The following is a 20,833-nucleotide window of genomic DNA, read 5'->3' as shown; positions in this document are numbered from 1 at the left end:
TCAAAGACTGAGTCCTTGAGGCAGGGTCTGGTGTGCAGATGTGCCCACTTTCTAGATAGTATTTGACGGAAAGGAAAAAGAACTAGGGGTGAGCTCATGGAGAAAGCAACTGGCTCAGAAAGGCTGAGTTGTGGCGGGAATGCTCTCACTGAGGAGAGAATTTTGACTCATTTCTTACTGTGTGAGTCAGAGGAATGTCAGCCAAGCTGTTGACTCGTCAGAGAGCATTTTCTTTCTTTCTGAGAGGTAATTGAGGTCAACTTTGGGCTCAGATGAAAAAGAAGTGCCTTTTTTCTTAGGGAACCAGAAGATGTAAATGCCGTATTTGGTAATCTTTGGAGAGACCTCGACCATCTGGGCCACCTTGTGTCTTTTGAAGTAGTCATATTTGGAGCTTGTCCACTTTTGGTTGGGGAAGCCACATCTCCTGTCCCTACTTTCATCAATCTCCTGTTTGTAAATCTCTTCACGTTCCTCATTCTGTACCTTCCCATTCGTTAGGTGACATGTTAAAAAATCAGCTCATTTTCTCCCATGCACCCATGCCGTTTATCCTGCTATATCTCTCATTCTATCTGGTAAACTAAACGTGAGCTTTTAGCTAATTTATAATTAACTTTTACCATACCACCTCCAACCAGGGACAAAGATCTGCGATTTTACTGCCTAACTATCTCTTAAAGTCAATGGAAGCATGTTTTCTTCAAGGAAAATCTCGCTCTTTTCATCAGGTCTTACGAAGTATTCTATAACCCTTAATGAGGCTATGAACCTTTGCCCTGTCTAGATTCCAGCTGGTTTGGATTCTAAACCTTTGGATAAAAGGAAGTAAAAACTGGAGGACCTGAAAGCAACCTTTGAGCTATATGCACCTATGTTTAATAACTAAACATTTTCTTTAGTTACTAAAGTGGTAAGTTTTTGTATTTCTGTTTGCATTGGTACCACCAATTCTAGCTACTGGCTAGTTAGGAAGGAAGCCCAGAATCTAGGTCAGAATAAAGGATTAAATCCCTGAGCTCTTCATAATAATTTTAAAATTATTGAAAATTTTAAAATAATTTAAAAATAAAAATTATAGAATTGGTGAAAGATGACATTGCATATTTTCCCTGTATTTTTACGAAATTGATGATTCTTCCATTTCAATAGTTAAAAGAAAAATTGAAGATGGAATTATACATATCCTTAAAGAAAACAAAGTATTTAATTTCAAGTTGACAAAATCTTCCCATAACAGAAAATAAAATTGCTAGAAAATATTGATGGGCTTTCAGATCTGTAAGTAGGATTACAATCTCCAGGACCTCTCAGATCCACTGCCTTCTTTTTAAAAACAAATATTTCATAGCACTCCCTTTATTCTCTTGAAGTGAAATTCATAGATAATAAAACCTACCTATATGCATGATTTAAAAAAAATCATGTAACATATTTTCTGTAATATAAAAGAGAAATGAAAAGAAAGTAGTTTTTAATAAAATACTATATGATTGCTCAATGCTCAGGTATGATTTCATTGGAACAGAGTGAGGTACTCAGACACCTGTGCTTACTTAAACCGAGTGAGTTTGTATTTAAGAGAAGGAAAATGATCAGAAGCCATCTGGTACTAGAAGTAAAGGAAATATCAGAGTCAAGATAAATGTAAGACATTAGAGTTAAAGCCAGCGTTAAGGTAAGTAACAACAGGTCAGACTAATTTGTATATGATAAAAGGATGGAAATAATCTTAATTAAAGTAGGAAAAATATGCAAGTAAAAATTAAACACTAGTGAAGGGGATGAAAGAATGATGTTTTTGTAAATGAGCTGGATCTTATTTAAAACGCTACTGCCAAATAATGGGCATTGGTGGTTTAGTGGTAGAATTCTCACCTTCCATGCTGGAGATCCAGGTACAATATCCAGCCAATGCACCTCATGCACAGCCACCACTGGTCTGTAAGTGGAGGCTTATGTGTTGCTATGATATTGAACAGGTTTCAGTGGCACTTACAGACTAGGAAGAAAGGCTTGCCAATCTACATCTGAAACTCAGCCAGTGAAAATGCTAGGGATCACAACAGTCTGACCTGCGACTAATCATGGGAATGGCCCAGGACTGGGCTGCATGTTGCTCCATTGTGCATGGAGTCGCCATGAGTCAGCGGCCAACTACCAAATAATTCCTTATGTTATCACATGGGTAGTTAATGATGACATATAACAGAACATATGTTTCCTGTCTTGTGATTCCATCCCATGTCCATGTGTACATTCAGTCTCTAGTTTTTTAAAGACTTTGGAGATCATATTCTTTAGTAGGTGACAGGAAATAGAGGCAGGATTGGACAAAGAAGCAGTGATATTAGAGGGTTTATAGAGGAGCCTAGGGGTAAATATCTGGGGAACAGCATCATAATAGCACTGAAAAATAACAAGGAACCTCCATATTAATCATTTCTATGTGTAATTTTTATAAAATAGATTTCTTACTCTTGTGCTATAAAATTTTAAAAAATATATAGAATTACAATAATGACAGTAAAATTGATGGAATACCAATTGAGATGTTTCAACAAATGGATGCAGAGCTGAAAGTGCTCACTCACCTATACTAAGAAATTTGGAAGACAGCTACCTAGCCAACCGACTGGAAGAGATCCATTTTTATGCCTATTCCAAAGAAAGGTGATCGAGCCGAAAGCGGAAATTATCGAACAATATCATTAATATCACACACAAGGGAAATTTTGCTGAAGATCATTCAAAAGTGGCTGCAGCAGTAGATTACCAGGAAACTGCCAGAAACTCAAGCCAGATTCAGAAGAGGATGTGGAACCAGAGATATCATTGCTGATGTCAGATGGATCCTGGCTAAAAGCAGAGAATACCAGAAGGATGTTTACCTGTGTTTTATTGACTATGCAAAGGCATTCGGCCGTGTGGATCATAACAAATTATGGATAATACTGGGAAGGATGGGAATTCCAGAACACTCAGTAGTGCTTGCGAGGAACCTGTACATAGATCAAGAAGCAGTCGTTCAAACAGAACAAGGGAATACTGGGTGGTTCAATGTCAGGAAAGGTGTGCATCAGGGTTGTATCCTTTCATGATACCTATTCAGTCTGTATGCTGAGGAAATAATCCGAGAAGCTGGACTATATGAAGAAGAATGGGGCATCAGGACTGGAGGAAAACTCATTAACAGCCTGCGTTATGCAGATGACACAACCTTGCTTTTTGAAAGTGAAGAGGACTTGAAGCACTTACTGATGAGATCAAAGACCACAGCCTTCAGTATGGATTACACCTCAACGTAAATAAAACAAAAGTCCTCACAACTGGACCAATAAGCAACATCGTGATAAACGGAGAAAAGATTGAAGTTGCCAAGGATTTCATTTTACTTGGATCCACAATCAACACCCATGGAAGCAGCAGTCAAGAAATCAAAGGATGCATTGCGTTGAGAAAATCTGCTGCAAAAGACCTCTTTAAAGTGTTGAAAAGCAAAGATGTCACCTTGAAGACTAAGGAGTGCCTGACCCAAGCCATAGTGTTTTCAATAGCCTCATATGCATGTGAAAGCTGGACAATGAATAAGGAAGACCGAGGAAGAATTGATGCCTTTGAATTGTGGTGTTGGTGAAGAATATTGACTATACCATGGACTGGCAAAAGAACAAACAAGTCTTGGAGGAAGTACAGTCAGAACGCTCCTTAGGAGCAAGGATGGTGAGACTGTATCTCACATACTTTGGACATGTTATCAGGAGGGATCAGTCCCTGGAGAAGGACATCATGCTTAGTAAAGCAGAGGGTCAGTGAAAAAGTGGAAGACCCTCAACAAGATGGATTGACACAGTGGCTGCAACAGTAGGCTCAAGCATAATAATGATCGTGAGGATGGCTAAGTACCTGGCAGTGTTTTGTTCTGTTGTACATAGGGTAGCTATGAGTCGGAACAGATTCAGCTGCACTTAACAACAACAATATGAAATAATTTTAAAACTACCTTTATTAATACAATTTATGCATCTCTGCCAGTTTAAAAAGTATTTGGTTTGTTAAAAGATGTCTGGAATCTTTGCTATCGTGTATTTACATGTAATGGGCCACAGGAAAACTGATAGAGCCGTGTTGTTTTGGAAACTCAAAAGCCATGAGTGGTTTTCTGAAATGGTGAATGCATTCTATATCAAACAGTAATCCTCAACTGATTTACATGGAAGTTGCATTCCTGGAAAATTCAGTGTATTACAAAACTGCACAGACACTTTGGGTTTATATGTGCTAGGCTCAAATAACTATTAATGGTTTTTTTTTTTTCTTCTTTTAACTTGCATGAATGTGCACGATAAGTCCCACAGGCTGCAAGTCAAGGACAATTATTATGTCCAGTCTGGACTGTTCTGCACTGTGAAGAACATCTACCATCCTGGGTGCCTTCCACTAAAGGCCATTTGTACTGTCCCCATTCATTGTGCCAACCAAATGCACCTTCCCACATGTCCACGTCTCTAGGAGAGTCTCACCAAATTGGGTCACTGTTCTAAAGTCGTCTGTGGCTAGAAGAGTGTCCCCAGGTGAGGGATGGGTGAAAACTTTGTCTCTGTCATTCCATCTCTGTCTCTTTCTCTTTTTCCATCACATACATACACACACACACACACACACACACTCACACTCACACACAAAACAAGCTAACTATCATTGTCACCAAAATATCTTGGTAATACCTTTTGCTTGATTTCCTCCTTCTTTCTTTTTTATCAGGCTAGTGTATAGACACTGACCCTAATGTTCTCAACGCCTGGTCATCCAGTGCCAGTCACCCCTGGCCTGCAGGGCTCAGCAGCAACTGCAGGTCCCCATGCTTGACTCAGACAGAGCTCACCAGCAAACATTTGATAGTCTTAAAGAGTTTTCATTTCATACACTCTCCTTTACATACTTCCAATTAAATTTGATTCTGCTTGATCTGTCTAATTTCATTTACTTCTTCTGCTATCACTGTCAGTTTTGGGGGGCAATGTTAATTAGTTCCCTGCCTGCAGCGCCAGCAGGCAATTCCCCTTGAGAAGAGCTCCATATAAGTTGAGGGCCTCTGCACATACTAATGTGTCCAATTACATTTTGTAATGTGAGTGGGACACATGTGCCTTAAGAGTTTGCACACAAAACCAATGTGAATTTACAAGCAATAGCAAACTGTAAGAGAGAACTGAGGAGTTGAGTGGCAACAAGGCTAATTTGGATGTTGCAGCTCCCTCATTCATTTAGATTAATAGATTATTTAGAAGGATTTTAAAAATCTAGGCAGATTAGAGCTGAGATGCTTTAATTAGCAAATCAACCCTTAATACTCAATTTGTCTGTAATTTATTTTTTTCTGACTGATAAAAGCATTTCATATCTTGCCCCTCCTTCCTATCCCTACAGCCATCACTCTGCTTCAGGCCTCATCATTCCTGACCTGGAGAACTCAATGCCCTGTAGTTCCTTTCCGTGCCTCTAGAGGCTCCACCTCTCCCTTTGCCTCTGTGATCTGTCCTGCTTGGTGACCAGATGACCATGTCTGTCTCCCATGTGATAATCTCCCCTGACTCCATGATGTCTATAGAATGAAAGTTAATATTATCAGTGGTTGACAGCCCACTGCTAACCTAGCCTGCTGCTCATTCATGCCTCTCTCTCTGTTCTAGTCACAGTGGCCTGGGGGGCAGCTCCTAATGGGCATAGCACCCCAACATAAGGTTGCCAGATAAAATACAGCTTGCCCAGTTAAATTTGATTTCAGATAAACAACAAATACTATTTTGAGACACCTGCATTACATTTAAATGTTTTTGCTGGCCTTCTCCACTAGAATGAGAGTCATAGGAGGTGAGATCTGTGTCTGGTTCATTTGTGGACACCTTGTGCAACTAGAGTGTGTGATTAATTCATTTCTGTTGGATGACTCAAGGCTCTACAATAGGAAGGTGCAAACTGGGGAACAGCAAGACAAGGGCTGAGTTCATACTGGACCCAGGAGGCTTCTTCAGTGTCTTCGTCACCATGCTGAGTCCTCACATGCCCTTCTTATTCTTAGGCTTTCAGCTGAGAACTGTGACCTCTCTGAGATAAACCAGCCTCATTTCTCGTGCCTCTGTATAAACTGCTTATTTATTTCTCAGCCAAGAATCCCCCACAGGGAAGCAGGGCTTGAGTGAGACAGAATTTCGTAAGACTCCAATGAGGACACTATCAACAAGGAGCAGCATCTTTTTTTTTTTTTTAAATTTTTATTGTTGTAGTTTAAGTGAAATTTTACAATTCAAGTTAGTCTTTCATACAAAAATTTATACATACGTTGTTATGTGACCCTAATTACTCTCCCTATACTGAGACAACACACTCCTCCTTTCCACCCCTGATCGCCCATGGCCATTCAACCAGCTCCTAACCCTCTCTGCCTTCTCATCTCACCTCCGGACAGAAATTGCTGGTTTCGTCTCATGTATCTAGTTGAGCTAAGAAGCACACTCTTCACGAGTATCAATTTATGTCCCACAATCCAGTCCAATCTTTGTCTCAACCGTTGGCCTCAGGAATTGTTTTAGTTCTGGGTTGACAGAGAGTCCAGGGGCCATGCTTTCTGGGGTTCCTCCAGTCTCAGTCAGACCATTAAGTCTGGTCTTTTTACTAGAATTTGAGTTCTGTACCCTACCTTTCTCCTGCTCCATCAGGGACTCTATTGTGTTCCCTGTCAGGGTGGTCGTTGGTGGTAACCGGGCACCATCTAGTTCTTCTGGTCTCAGGCTGATGCAGTCTCTGGTTTATGTGGCCCTTTCTGTCTCTTGGGCTAATACTTTTCTTGTGTCTTTGGTGTTCTTCATTCGCCTTTACTCCAGGTGGTTGGGACCAATTGACGTATCTTAGATGGCTGCTTGCAAGCTTTTAAGACCCCAGACGCCACTCACCAAAGTAGGATGCAGAGCATTTTCTTAATAAACTTTGTTATGCCAATTGACCTAGATGTCCCCTGAAAGCACGGTCCCCAGATCCCTCCCCCTGCTACTCTGTCCATCGAAGTGTTTGGTTGTATTCAGGACTTCTTAGCTTTGGTTTAGTCCAGTTGTGCTGACTTCCCGTGTGGTGTGTGCAGTCCTTCCCTTCACCTAAGATAATTCTTGTCTACTATCTAGTTAGTGGATAACCTTCACCTTCCTCCTCACCCTTGTAACCATAAAAGAATGTTTTCTTCTGTGTTTAAACCTTTTTTTGAGTTCTTATAATAGTGGTCTTATACAATATTTGTCATTCTGTGACTGATTAAATTCACTCAGCATAATGAGTTCCAGCTTCCTCCATGTTATAAGATGTTTTACGGATTCATCGTTCTTTATTGTTGCACAGTATTCCATTGTGTGAATATGCCATAATTTGTTTATCCATTCGTCTGATGATGGGCACCTAGGTTGTTTCCATCTTTTTGCTATCGTAAACAGTGCTGCAATGAACATGGGTGTGCTTATATCTATTCGTATGGCAGCTCTTATTTCTCTAGGACATGTTCTAAGCAGCGGGATTGCTGGATCATATGGTACTTCTATTTCTACCTTTTTAAGGAAGTGCCAAATCAATTTCCAAAGTCACTGTACCATTTCACATTCCCACCAACAGTGTATAAGTGTTCCAGTCTCTCCACAACCTCTCCAGCGTTTATTATTTTGTGTTTTTTGGATTAATGCTAGCCTTCTTCGGGTGAGATGATATCTCATTGTAGTTTTGATCTGCATTTCTCTAAAGGCTAATGATCATGAGCATTTCTTCATGTGTCTGTTAGCTGCCTGAATGTCTTCTTGGGCAACGTGCCTGTTCATATCCTTTTTCCATTTTTTAATTATTTGTCTTTTTGTTGTTGAGGTTTTGCAGTATCTTGTAGATTTTAGAGATTAGATGCTGATTGGATTTGTTGTAGCCAAAATTTTTTCCCAGTCTTTAGGTTGCCTTTTTACTCTTTTGGTGAAGTCTTTTGATGAGCGTAGGTGTTTGATTAGGAGCTCCCAGCTATTTAGTCTCTCTTCTGGTGCTTGTACATTATCACTTATGATTCGTATTGTGTTTATGCCATGTATTAGGGCTCCTAGCGTTGTCCCTATTTTTTCTTCTATGATCTTTATTGTTTTCGATTTTATATTTAAGTCTTTGATCCATTTGGAGTTAGTTTTTGTGCATGGTGTGAGGTATCGGTCTTGTTTCAGTTTTTTGCAGATGGATATCCAGTTATGCCACCACTGTTTTTTAAAGAGACTGTCTTTTCCCCAATTAATGAACTTTGGGACTTTGTCAAATATCAGTGGCTCATAGGTGATGAATTTGTCTAGATTCTCAATTCTGTTCCATTGGTCTATGTGTCTGTTGTTGTACCAGTACCAGGCTGTTTTGACTACCATGGCGGTATAATAGGTTCTAAAATCAGGTAGCGTGCGGCCTCCCACTTTGTTCTTCTTCTTGAGTAATGCTTTACTTATCCGGGGCCTCTTCCCTTTCCATATGAAGTTGGTGATTTGTTTCTCCATCTCATTAAAAAATGCCATTGGAATTTGGATTGGGATTGCATTGTATCCGTAGATCACTTTAGGTAGAATCGACATTTTCACAATGTTGAGTCTTCCTATCGATGAGCAAGGTATGTTTTTCCACTTACGCAGGTCTCTTTTGGTTTCTTGCAGTAGTGTCTTATAGTTTTCGTTGTATAGGTCTTTTACCTCTCTGGTTAAGTTTATTCCTAAGTATTTTATCTTCTTAGGGGCTATTGTAAATGGTATTGATTTGGTGATTTCCTCTTTGAGGTTCTCTTTGTTGGGAGCAGCATCTTTTTATCTTTTTTTAAAAAATATTTTATTGTGTTTTAGGTGAAAGTTTACTTAGCAAATTAGGTTCCCATTTAATAATTTTTATATAAATTGTTCTATGACATTGTAACATTTTTCACAATGTGTCAGCATTCTCATTATTTCCATTCTGTTTGTTCTGTTTCTATTAATCTGGCTTCCTTGCCCCTCCTTAGCTTCTCGTATTGTTTTTTACTCATTTGGTAAAGTCTTTTGATGAGCATAAGTGTTTCGTTTTTAGGAGCTCCCAGTTATTTAGTGTATCTTCTGGTGTTTGTGCATTGTTAGTTAAGGTTTGTATTGTATTTATGCCATGTATTAGGCCCCTAGCATTGTCCCTATGTTTTCTTCCCTGATCTTTATTGTTTTAGGTTTTATATTTAGGTCTTTGATTCATTTTGAGTTTGTTTTTATGTATGGTGTGAGGTATGGGTCCTGTTTCACTTTTTTACAGATGGACAACCAGTTTTGCCCACAGCATTTGTTAAAAAGACTGTCTTTTCCCCATTTAATGGACTTGGGTCCGTTGTCAAAGATCAATTGACCATAGGTGGATAGATTTACATCTGGGTTTTTGATTCTGTTCCATTGGTCTATGTGTCTGTAGTTGTACCAGTACTAGGCTGTTTTGACTACCATGGCTGTATAGTTGGTTCTGAGATCAGGCAGTGTGAGGCCTCCTACTTTGTTCTTTTTTTCCAATAATGGTTTGCTTATTCGGGACCTCTTTCTTTTCCATATAAAGTTCATGATTAGTTTTTCCATCTTATTAAAGAGTGCTGTTGGTATTTGGATTGGGATTGCATTACATCCATATATCACTTTGGCTAGAATTGACATTTTCACAATGTTGACTCTTCCTATCCATGAGCATGGTGTGTTTTTCCATTTACGTAGGTCTCTTTTGGTTTCTTGCAGTAGTGTTTTGTAGTTGTCTTTGTATGGGTCTTTTACATCCCTGGTTAGACTCATTCCTAAGTATTTTATCTTTTTAGAGACTGTTATAAATGGTATTGTTTTCCTAATTTCCTTTTTAAAGTTCTCTTTGTTATTGAGGGTCATTTTTTTTTTTTTTAATCCAGTATGCTACGCTCTGTCTCTTGACTGGTATATTTAAACCATTTATATTCAGTGTGATTATTGATAGATATAAATTTACTGCTTCCATTTTGTTATGCTTTTTTGTGTGATGTTAACCGTTTGTTCCACTTAATTTTCTGTGCTTCTTGTGTGTATGGATTTTCTTTTTGTATCCTCTGTTGTTGTTGATTTTGTGTTTACTAAGTCTTTTATTCTTCTTTATTTTGGTTAGTAGATTTATTAATGTTGTTTGTGGTTACTCTGAAATTTATCCTTATCTTCCTAAGTTTAAAACAGTTCTGTTATTCCTTGATATCACCTTGACTTCCTCTTCATATGGAAGTTCTATAACTACACCATTTACTATTTATTTCCCCTTCTGGTTTTGAAGTTGTCAACATTTACAGATCAGCATCTGTGGTTCCCTGTTTTCAGTTTTGCAGCTTTACTTTGCTTTTTTGACTTCTTCATCTCGGTTGATGTCTGGATGATGCTGTCGTGTGTCTCAATCTCAGGTTGTTGCCTGATGTAGTTAGTTCTCTGTCTGAAGGACTCCTTTTACTATTTCTTGTAAGATTGGTCTGGTTTTTAAAAATTTCCTTAATTTCTGTTTTTCTGGGAATGTCATAGTTTTGCCATTGTATTTGAAAGGTAATTTTGCTGAATATATGATTCTTGGTTGGCAATTATTTTCTTTCAGAGTTTTATATATGTCATCCCATTGCATTCTTGACTGCATGGTTTCTGCCGAGAAATCAGCGTTTAGTCTGTTGATGTCCCTTTGTAGGTGATATTTCATTTTTCATAACATTTTCTCAGAATTCTTTGTCTTTGGTTTTGGAAATTTTGATTATGATATGCCTCGGTGACTTTCTTTTGGGGTCTATCCTGTATGGGTTTTGTTGAGCTTCTTGAATGGAGACCTTCTCATCTTTCATGATATTAGGGAAGTTTTCTGCCAATAAATCTTCAAAGATTCTCTCTGTGCTTGCCAACACCAGCTAGGGCCCCCTATGTCTCAGGGAGAAGGTTTTGGGTTTGGCTGGGCTTGCATGTGTAAAGATAAGCAGCCTGCACCTCCTGGAGACGGTGGTAGGTGTGGCCCGGCTTGTGAGCATCGGCATAGTCTCCTGAGCATCAGAAAGAGGGTGGTTGGTGTGGCCAGGCTTGTGCCCCTCAGCGTGGGTCACTTGCTCCTCAGGGATGAGTAGTGGAAGTGGCCAGGCTTGCCAGCATCATCTAGGGCCTCCTGCATCTCAGGGAGGGGATGGTGGGCATGGCTGGGCTTGTGAGTACAAGTTTGAGGAGCCTGTGCCTCTCACCCGCCCCTCTGTTTCTCCCCTTTACTCCCCTGCAATTGTGCACTCCTGTCTACACTTTCTCCCTCTCAAAGTCTCAGATGACTTAGTCTGTTTCACTTGCTCTAGAGCACTTCCCCCTGGTTCCCTGGTTTTGAAGCTATACCACTCCCATGCTTCCGCTTCAGGGGCACAACGTCACTAGCAACATCCTGCCCACCTTGTTTCTTTCCTGGGTTGTTTGCGCAGGATCTGTGCCATCAACTGTGCTCTCTTTGTAGTTGCCTTCCTAGGTTCCTCACTCTGGGTTGTTCGATGCCATCTCAAGATGACCATGCTGCACCCTCCCGGCAGTCAGGGTGTGGTTGATCTGTGAATCTCTGTTTTCCTGCTGGCCTCGTTCAGTCTCTCCTTCCAGTTGATGCTCAGTCTGTGTCATGGATTGAACTGTGTTCCCAAAAATGTATGTCAGCTTGGCTAGGTCATGATGCCCAGTATTGTGTGATTGTCCATTTTGTGATCTGATGTGATCTTCCTGTGTGTTGTAAATCATACCTTTATGATGTTAATGAGGCGAGATTAGAGGCAGTTATGTTAACGAGGCAGGACTCAATCTCTAAGATTAGGTTGTATCTTGAGTCAATCTCTTTTGAGATATAAAAGAGAGAAACGAGCAGAGAGGAGAGAGACTGCATACCACCAAGAAAGTTGTGCCAGAAGCAGAGCACGTCCTTTGGACCCGGGGTCCCTGTACTGAGAAGCTCCTAGACCAGAGGAAAATTGATGACGAGGACCTTCCTCCAGAACCAACAGAGACAGAAAGCCTTCCCTTGGAGCTGGCACCCTGAATTTGGACTACTAAACTGTGAGAGAATAAACTTCTGTTTGTTAAACCACCCACTTGTGATATTTCTGTTATAACAGCACTAAATAACTAATATAGTATGTTTCTTCAACTCTCTGTTTGATGCCCTGGGATCTGAGGTCATTTTTTGTGTCTAATTTACTTAGTTTCTCGAGTCTTTGGTGTCCGAGGGTTGTTACAGTGTGTGTATGTAAGGTGCCATATTGACCGGAACTCAAGGAGCAGCATCTTAGCTCCATTGCAGAAACTGACCATTTCCTGACATTGGCTCAGTTGTGTGTGTGTGTGTGTGTGTGTGTGTGTGTGTGTATACAGGATCGTGTGTGTGTGTATATGTTTGTGTATGTGATCATTACTCTAGCTCATGACCAAAAGTTTGAAAGCCATTTTATGAAATTATTATTTATCTTTTTATAACTTCCACTTCTATTGAAATGGAACAGAATTAAGATTTTGTTTCAGGACTTCATTTTGGCATATTCAGTATGTGAAGATATTCCATTGCTTTCATTGGAAGAGTCAAAAATACCTGCAATCTGCACTTATGGACTATTCTTTTCTCTGCAATGACTCTGAAAACCTGAATTGTAGTACCTCAGATAAATACGTGTTCATTATAAAATATTTGTAAAGTACTTACATTTATGAAGAAGCATAAAAAAAATCCATTCTCTAATCTCATTAACCAGAAGTAACAATGTATTTCTTTCCTAGTCTTTTTCCAGATACTTTTTTGTACATAGTTGGGTTCATACTGTACATATAAAATTACTTTGCATTAAAAAATTAATTGTATCATAAGCATTTATCCACATCTTTGAAAATACTGTTAAAGCTGTTCAACATCTCATTAAATGAAAGTAATAATTTCCTGCACCCCTTCTTTACTTTGCAAGTTTAAATCATCTCTGTCTTTTTCCCATTATGAATAACACTAGAATGAATATGTCTGTGGCCAGATTTAAGTCCCCATTCTGTCACGATTTTGTTATTTCTCTAGAACAGATTTAATTGCTAATTCCAAACCTATAAACATTTCTGAGACATCTGAATCACATTGCCGACTTGCTCTCCCAAAGGTGACTAACCCCATCTATGGCATGGATGGAGCATGGTCACTGAGTGGGGTCTCATGGAAGGGAACCCACCCCTAAGGAGCAGGAGAGAGAGCAAAGGCAGTGACTAGTGTTTGTAGGATAGTTTTCCTTATGTAATTGTTTTCTTATTATCTCGTTTTATTTTCACAAACTCAGCGTTCATGCATGTGCACGCAGGGGCTCATTCTACTCTTCCCATTTGGTAGTTGAAGGAACTGGAGTGCTAGGAGACTGGTGAGGTTCCTCCTCTGCCAGGCTGATCCAGGCCAGGAACTCACAGCAGCAGAGTCTCACTGTGTGGATTCATCACCACTTGTTTGAAAGGACAAGTGAAAGTAGTTAGCTGTTGCGTGTGTGTGTGTGTGTGTGTGTGTGTGTGTGTGTGTGTGTGTGTGTGTTAGATAGACAGGCAATGTGAAAGGGTTGTTGTTAGCTGCCTTTGAGTCGGCCCCCACTCATGGCAACCCCATGCACAACAGATTGAAGTGCTGCCCAGTCCTGCACCATCCCCATGATCAGTTGCAGATCAGACAGCTGTGATCCATAGGGTTTTCACTGGCTCATTTTTGAAATTAGGTAGCCAGGCCTTTCTTCCTAACTGTGATGGGTAGCCAGTGGTTAATTGTGTGGCTACTAGAGCTCACCAGCTGTGTGACCTTGGAGAAGCCATTCAGTACCTCTCTTTCCCATTGGTAAGGAAGCAGTGATAATGGTACCAACTACATCAGGTTGTCACAGGATTATGTGAGTTAATATAAATGACCACCCTGAAGAGTGCTTTGAATAGACAGTGTATCAAATGGTAGCTGTGACATAATAAAACTATTTCTGTGCTCTTCACCCTCATCCCACAAAGGAAGGGCAAGTACTAGACCAGCTGCTTGTGATGGGGCCACCAATTAACTTTCAGTATGTGATCATCTCCTTGAACCTTCTGATTACAATGTGTGAGACTTGCATCTCTCTTCTTTGTTTGATGGTCATCTTGCTAAAATATTCTTCATGTAGGCCTTGATTGCTTCAGTTGCTTGCAGGATTTAGGCCTTTAGGTAAATTGCATCCATCAAACTTAAGCTAGAATGGATTTGTGAAAGAAACTTGGAAAGTGTTAATAATTAAATCTTCTTTCATTTTGTCATATAGTGAGGTCAAAGAAACTACTAAATGGACTGAAATGAATTTGGAGAATATGTTTGAAGACTGTTGATATGTTTCATATGGCAATATTGGCATTATGAAGTATTCTTCTTTCTAAGCGTTTTAATTAATTCCTCCATGCAATCACCTCATGTTCATGCTTTCTTTCTTTTCTAGTAATCCATGATAACATCAATGATAGACGAAAGAAGAACAACAGAAAAAGAGGAGAGGCATGAGGGCAGGGGCAAATCTTTACTCTGGGAAATGTTCAGCAATGGTTCCAACAATATCTATTGAACACTTACTTGAATGGCCTCAGGGGGAAGTGATGTGAGGGGGTGGAGTCTCAATGGATGCCTTGTGTCAGGCAGATGGAGAGAAAGTTAGGTCCTTGCTGCAAGCCTGAGTTACTCTAGCCCCATGTCCTCTGTGTCACTGGTTTGCGTATGGAATGAGTATTGAAAATACCAGAATGGAATAACATTGCATATTAACTCATTAAGACATTCTTTCTATTACAGAATATTTGTCCAAACAGGAAAAATAATTAAACTCGTCTTATTGTATCTTATCTTTTAGGAACTTTTGGTTTAAGGAAGCCGTGGTATTTTCCCTTTACTGTATCATATTGGAAGACTGTATTTGGCTTGGTGGAGAAAAAGTGCTATAAAAGTTCCAGTCTATTCTTCTTCAACAAGAACTTTGGCTGTAAAGGTTTGTAAGAAGCAACATTACTGGGTATATATTGTTCCTTCTGGTCAGTTTTGCTTTTTGTTCATTTCTGATGGTGGCTTTGTAACCCTACAGGTTCATAGCCAGGCTGTCTTGGGCTTAGAAACAGAGCGATGGGGCTGAGTGGGAGGTCAGTGTCCCCTGATAATTTTTACCCTGCATAGGCCCAGGGAGCCCTGGAACCTAGAATGTTGATGCTGCCTATTACTTACAGTGTTCACGTCTATGTATCATGTACATTTGTGTATATACAATAATTTAGTACAATTGAAGCTTTAGTTCACGAGTGAATATGTGCAAAAATAAAAGCCAAATTGGACAGCTACCATGGGTAATGCATTTCACAATTTTCTAAGTGTTTTCACACATGCTAGCTCTTTTAATATTCCTGCCACATGCAAATGAGGAAGCTGCTTCTCAGAAATAAAGGGGCAGGACTGATACCATCCCAGTCCACGCCAGATGCCACCCAGCTCAGAGGGGGTTGTCGACGCACAGGCATTCTCCACAAAAGGACCACTTCAGAAACAATATATATATATGTTTATATATGTACATACATATATATAAATTATATGTAAATATAGATGCATGACACGTAAATAAACTCTCATCACAATTGTTTTCTATTATAAGTCATTGTATTTTTTTTATGATTACATAAGTAAAATATGAATCAGAAAATTTGGAACACAGTAACAAGCATCTACTAACTCTCACCTCTTAGGGAGACTATCTCTCATGAACATTTTGGTGTGAAACTAATCTGCCTGCTATTTTTTCTCTGTGTGTGTATACACATATATGCATGTGTTTTTGTTTTTTATTTTTTTACAAAATGTGTATCATAGGGTTCAAAACTTTGTAATCAGCTATTTCACTTAATTTCTGTCATTATGCAATTTACCTCTTGATTTTGGTAAACAGATATTTTTTTAATTCCTCTGTATGCTTCACAAAGCTAGAATTCAAGTCCAAGGCAGCTCACCAACTTATCACTAAGTGTGAGAATTATTTTCAGGATTTTTGCAGTCCTCATATGATAAATTAGCATCTTCCTTGCAGGGTCATCTCCACAACACAAGGAAGGAAACCTTGAAGGAGGCCCCTCTGGAGTCACCCTGGTGTCCGTGACCAAGGAATATGTGCCCAACAAAGTGGCCATCAAAGACCTCACTGTCACCTTCCACAGAGACCAAATCACTGCCCTGCTGGGCACCAACGGTGCGGGAAAGACCACAGTCATGTACGTCCCATTTTACCTTGAGGAAATACTAGGCATTTTGATTTTTAAAAATATTGGTTTACCTGTGAGCCCATAGATTTGGTTTCTGTAGTGTCAATTCAGAATTTTGAGACATAGAAGAAAAACAAAGCCTTGTACCAGAGCTGCTAGGCATCCTCGACCACAGACTTAATTTTCAGACCTTGAATGGAGTCCTTTGTTTGCTTTGGGTAGGGTGGATGAAATTTTTTCTTCTTTAATTCTTCTTTTATCCCTACAAATAATTCACCGTGGTTTTGCTTTAGTCTTTAGAAGTCCTCTGACACTTTTGTGTTTCCTCTTCCTAGATTTAATTTTGCTGGAATATCTACAGAAAGATGAAATCCAGTCTAACATTTGCCAATATTTTAAATAATTGCCCGTTTTTTCTTCACTTTCTACTTTTTGCGAGGTTTTTTCTTTTATTGTTTAGGCTTAATCCTTGGTTTAGGATCACATGGCTCCAAATTTGATTAGAGAATAAAATCATGTGATACCAAAGAAGCAGTGAGTTCAAACGTTCATGAACTGCTTGTCTGTTTTGTCCACGGAAGAACCTTGGCTAAATTGCCAAAATTCTTTAATTTCTCTTTTGAATAAACTGCTTTCTTTTTGCTCTTTTTTCTCACTAAACATGTAGAACTAAACTATGATTAGTTAAATCAATGAGAAGGACATTTTGCCTCAAATTTATTAAGAAAAGTAGAAAAATAAATATATAAAGCTTCATAAGTCTCATATATGAAAACAAATTGAAAGAAACAATATGGAAAGTGTTTTGTCTTTCCTTGGGTACTGAAGTAGAAGTGAGGAGCTCTCTGAGTTAGTTGTTTAATGTTTGCAGTGAACATATAAGCTGCACAAATAATTATTCAGGAAGCTGGCATTTTACATTGTACCTTTCCTAATATTTTGCCTTTGGTCTTCTGGCAACCAAAATCTGAAGTTTGAGTTTACAGGAACAATGAGAATGGTGTTTCTCTGTGTTTCAAGGTTCAATAACTACGTGGCTCTTGGTGCACTTTTGAAGTGCCTTTTGAGATTTTCTAGATGGTTGTCTCTTCCTAGGAGTTTTTATATGAGAGACTGAGAGGCCAATTAATGGACTAACTTGCTGGGTCTTCCCTATTTAAAACAAAAATCTCTGAAACTCATACAGAATGTATATAAACTATTCTGTAGTACCCCCAAACACATTCTGAAAATAATATAGCAAACAATTTTAATTGTTTATTGAAGCATAATTATATACAATAAAAACCTGTTGCCATTGAATCGATTCCAACTCACAGTGACCCTATAGAAAAGAAAAGAATTACCCCATAGGGGTTCCAAGGAGCGGCCGGTGGATTCAAACTCCCAACGTTTTGGTTAGCATACAATAAACAGTATCAATTTTAAGTGCACAATTTGATGAGCTTTGACAGGTGTTTGGTTAATGCGGAAACCACTAACATCATGATGATTCAGAACAATTTCTATCATTCTCCAAAGTCTCAATTTGCCTTCCTTTGACCACTGGCCCCCAGGTAATCAATAGTCTGCTATTTTTCACTATTAATTTGCATTTTCTAGAATTTCATATGTATGGCATTGTGACTGACTTCCTTCACTCAGCATAATGATTTTGTGGTTCATTTATGGTGGTGGTGTATCAGTCCTTATTATTGCTGAGTAGTATTTAATTACGTGGGTGTACTACAATTTGTTTATCCATTCATGTGTTGGTGACAGTTGAGGTTGGTTCCATTTTTTGGTGATCATGAGTAAAGCTGCAATGACCATTCATGTACAGACCTTTGTATGGACATAAATTTTTTTATTTTTCTGAGTAAATACTTAGGAATGGGATTGCTAGGTCCTATAGTAGGTGTAAGGTTCCTGGGTGGAGTAGTTGGTTTGCACTCAGCTACTATACTCAACTACTAACCCAAAGGTTGGTGGTTCCAACTCACCCAGAAATGCTGCAAAAGAAAGGCCTGGCATTCTGTAAAGATTATAGCCAAGAAAACCCTATAGAGCAGTTTCACTTTTTAACACATGTGGTCTGCATGAGTCAGAATCAACTTAATAGCAATAGGTTTGAGTGTTTTTTTTTTTTTTTTTTTTTTTTTTACCACTAGGGCTTTGTTTGTTTAATATAGTAGGTACATATTCAAATTTTTAGAAATAAGAAAACAGTATTTAATCATATATAATAAACTTCCTGAAAACAGACAGGCAGAATTGGGAAATCCTGAGGCTCCTTTTGGTAATGCTGGGTGAGTGAGCTTCTGGTGATGTGCATTTGAGCTGTTATGATGTTGACGTGGACGGATAGCATGGGGATAGCAGAAACGAGCCTAGCTTCAGAGTTTGGACTCTAGGTGTTATGGATTGAATTGTGTCCTCCAAAAATGCGTGTCAACATGTCTAGGTCATGATTCCCAGTATTGTGTGATTGTCCACCATTTTGTGATCTGATGTGATTTTTCCTATGTGTTGTAAATCCTGCCTCTATAATGTTAGTGAGGGGGGATTAGTGGCAGTTATGTTAATGAGGCAGAACTCAGTCTACAAGATTAGGCTGTGTCTTAAGCCAATCTCTTCTGAGATATAAAAGAGAGAAGCGAGCAGGGAGACATGGGGACCTCATACCACCAAGAAACAAGAGCTAGGAGAATAGGGTGTCCTTTGGACCTGGGTTCCCTGTGCTGAGAAGCTCCTAGTCTGGGGGAACATTGATGACAAGGACTTTCCTCCAGAGCCTGCAGAGAGAAAGCCTTCCTCTGGAGCTGGCACCCTGAATTCAGACTTCTAGTCTACTAAACTGTGAGAGAATAACGTTCTGTTTGTTGAAGCCATTCACTTGTGGTATTTCTGTTATATCAGCACTAGATAGCTAAGACACTAGATTTGAGGTTCTGCTCTGTTTTTGTCTAACTATGAGGCCGTAAGGAAATATGTCATTTATTTAGCCTGTTTACTCATATGTAAAAACAAAGTTGTATTTTATAATTTTAATATCCCATACAACTATGGAGGTCTATGATTTCAGTATATTATATGGGGAGTATAGAAAACAGGTCAGCAGAAGACGTTTGCTCCTCTCAAGACGTACTCACGGCATTGGATTTGACAGGGGTGCTGATGTTCAGAGCAGCATGTATTTTCTGCTGATTTCATTTTCTCTGGCAGATCCATGTTGACAGGACTCTACCCTCCCACTTCTGGAACCATCATCATCAATGGCAAGAACCTACAGACAGACCTGGCCACTGTCAGAACGGAGCTGGGGGTGTGTCTTCAGCATAATGTCCTGTTTGACAACCTCACCGTTCTGGAACATCTGCTGCTCTTTGCTTCCATAAAGGCGCCACAGTGGACCAAGAAGGAGTTACGCCAGCAAGTCAATAAGTTAGTAATATTCATCTCTTTCCACCTCCTTACTCTCTGCCCCTTGTTTAAATAAGTGAAGAATATAGAAAGAGGTACTTTAAAGCAATCATCTGTAGTTAAATTCATGAGAAGAAAATGTTTAGCTTTAAATGGTTCTTAACCATGGAATTATGACATGTCCACTAACACTGGGAATAACAAAGGAGTCTTCTGATTGGATTTGGTTTGGTTTGTCCTTAAAGTGGGGAAGAGAATGAGCAAAGGAGGAAAGTGTGGCATAGGTGGTTGGTGAAAGTTGGCGTCTGGAATGTAGGGTTCATATGGGTGTCCTGAAATGAAAAGATTGGAAAGGTAGGCTGGAAAAATCATTGTAAAGAGTGTAATTAGTCATGCTAAGGAGTTTGAACTTTATTGTGCAAGTAGGCATTTATGAGCATTGGATTGTGATTAGCTTTGAGATTTGTAAGATATATCCTGTGATACCATAACAACGGAAGAGACTAGAGGCAGACAGGCAACTGAAAACAAGAGATGATGACAAATGTTTTTATGGCAGAGACAGTGAGAATGGAAAGGAAAGCGCAGATATGAAGACTTTAAAGTTAGACAAACAGATCACGTTCACCAATTAGATGCACGAGGTAGGGAGACGAAGAGTCCAGGTAGGGCCTTGAAGAATATGTAGAATATTCATCAATCCAAATGGAGGACTGAAATCATTATAAAAAGGAATATCATGAAGAAGAGCCAGAGTAGAGAACGTGTATGGGGAGAGGTGGAAAAGAAATGGGGTATCCAGGATGGGTCAGCGAAACAAATGGAATATTCTCCCATCACTGGAGACTAAGAGAAGTTTAGACCAGATGGAGAAGAGAGAAACTATAGGTTCCTGGTTAAGAACTAAGTAGTGTGCAGAGTAGATGAGCTCTGAAGGATGGATTGGAGGGGAGAAGGAGTGCAACTAGAGTTAAGGACAGATGCAGGGGTTGGAAGCGGTAATCCAGTGGTGGTGCCATTGATTCAGAAAATAATGGTAGTTAAGTGCGAAGTCTGTGCTGAACTCTGCTCTCTCAGGAAGACGTATGCCTTGTGGGCATGTGGGGCTAGTG

At 39.4% G+C, this 20,833-nt stretch overlaps 1 protein-coding gene across 1 annotated transcript in view; it reads left to right on the top strand.

Moving 5' to 3' along the window:
• The window catches only part of ABCA13 (ATP binding cassette subfamily A member 13), a 527,556-nt gene that overhangs the window by 258,235 nt on the left and 248,488 nt on the right, over positions 1–20,833 (top strand). The window contains 3 exon segments of the mRNA XM_023724448.1: positions 14,930–15,064; positions 16,148–16,328; positions 19,524–19,742. Of these exon segments, the coding sequence (XP_023580216.1) occupies positions 14,930–15,064; positions 16,148–16,328; positions 19,524–19,742 (535 nt within the window).

Source organism: Trichechus manatus, unplaced genomic scaffold, assembly GCF_000243295.1.
Source record: "Trichechus manatus latirostris isolate Lorelei unplaced genomic scaffold, TriManLat1.0 scaffold00247, whole genome shotgun sequence".
NCBI classification, from domain to species: domain Eukaryota; kingdom Metazoa; phylum Chordata; class Mammalia; order Sirenia; family Trichechidae; genus Trichechus; species Trichechus manatus.
The sequence above is the reverse complement of the archived record's forward strand: the minus strand, read 5'-3'. Positions and strand labels throughout refer to the sequence as shown.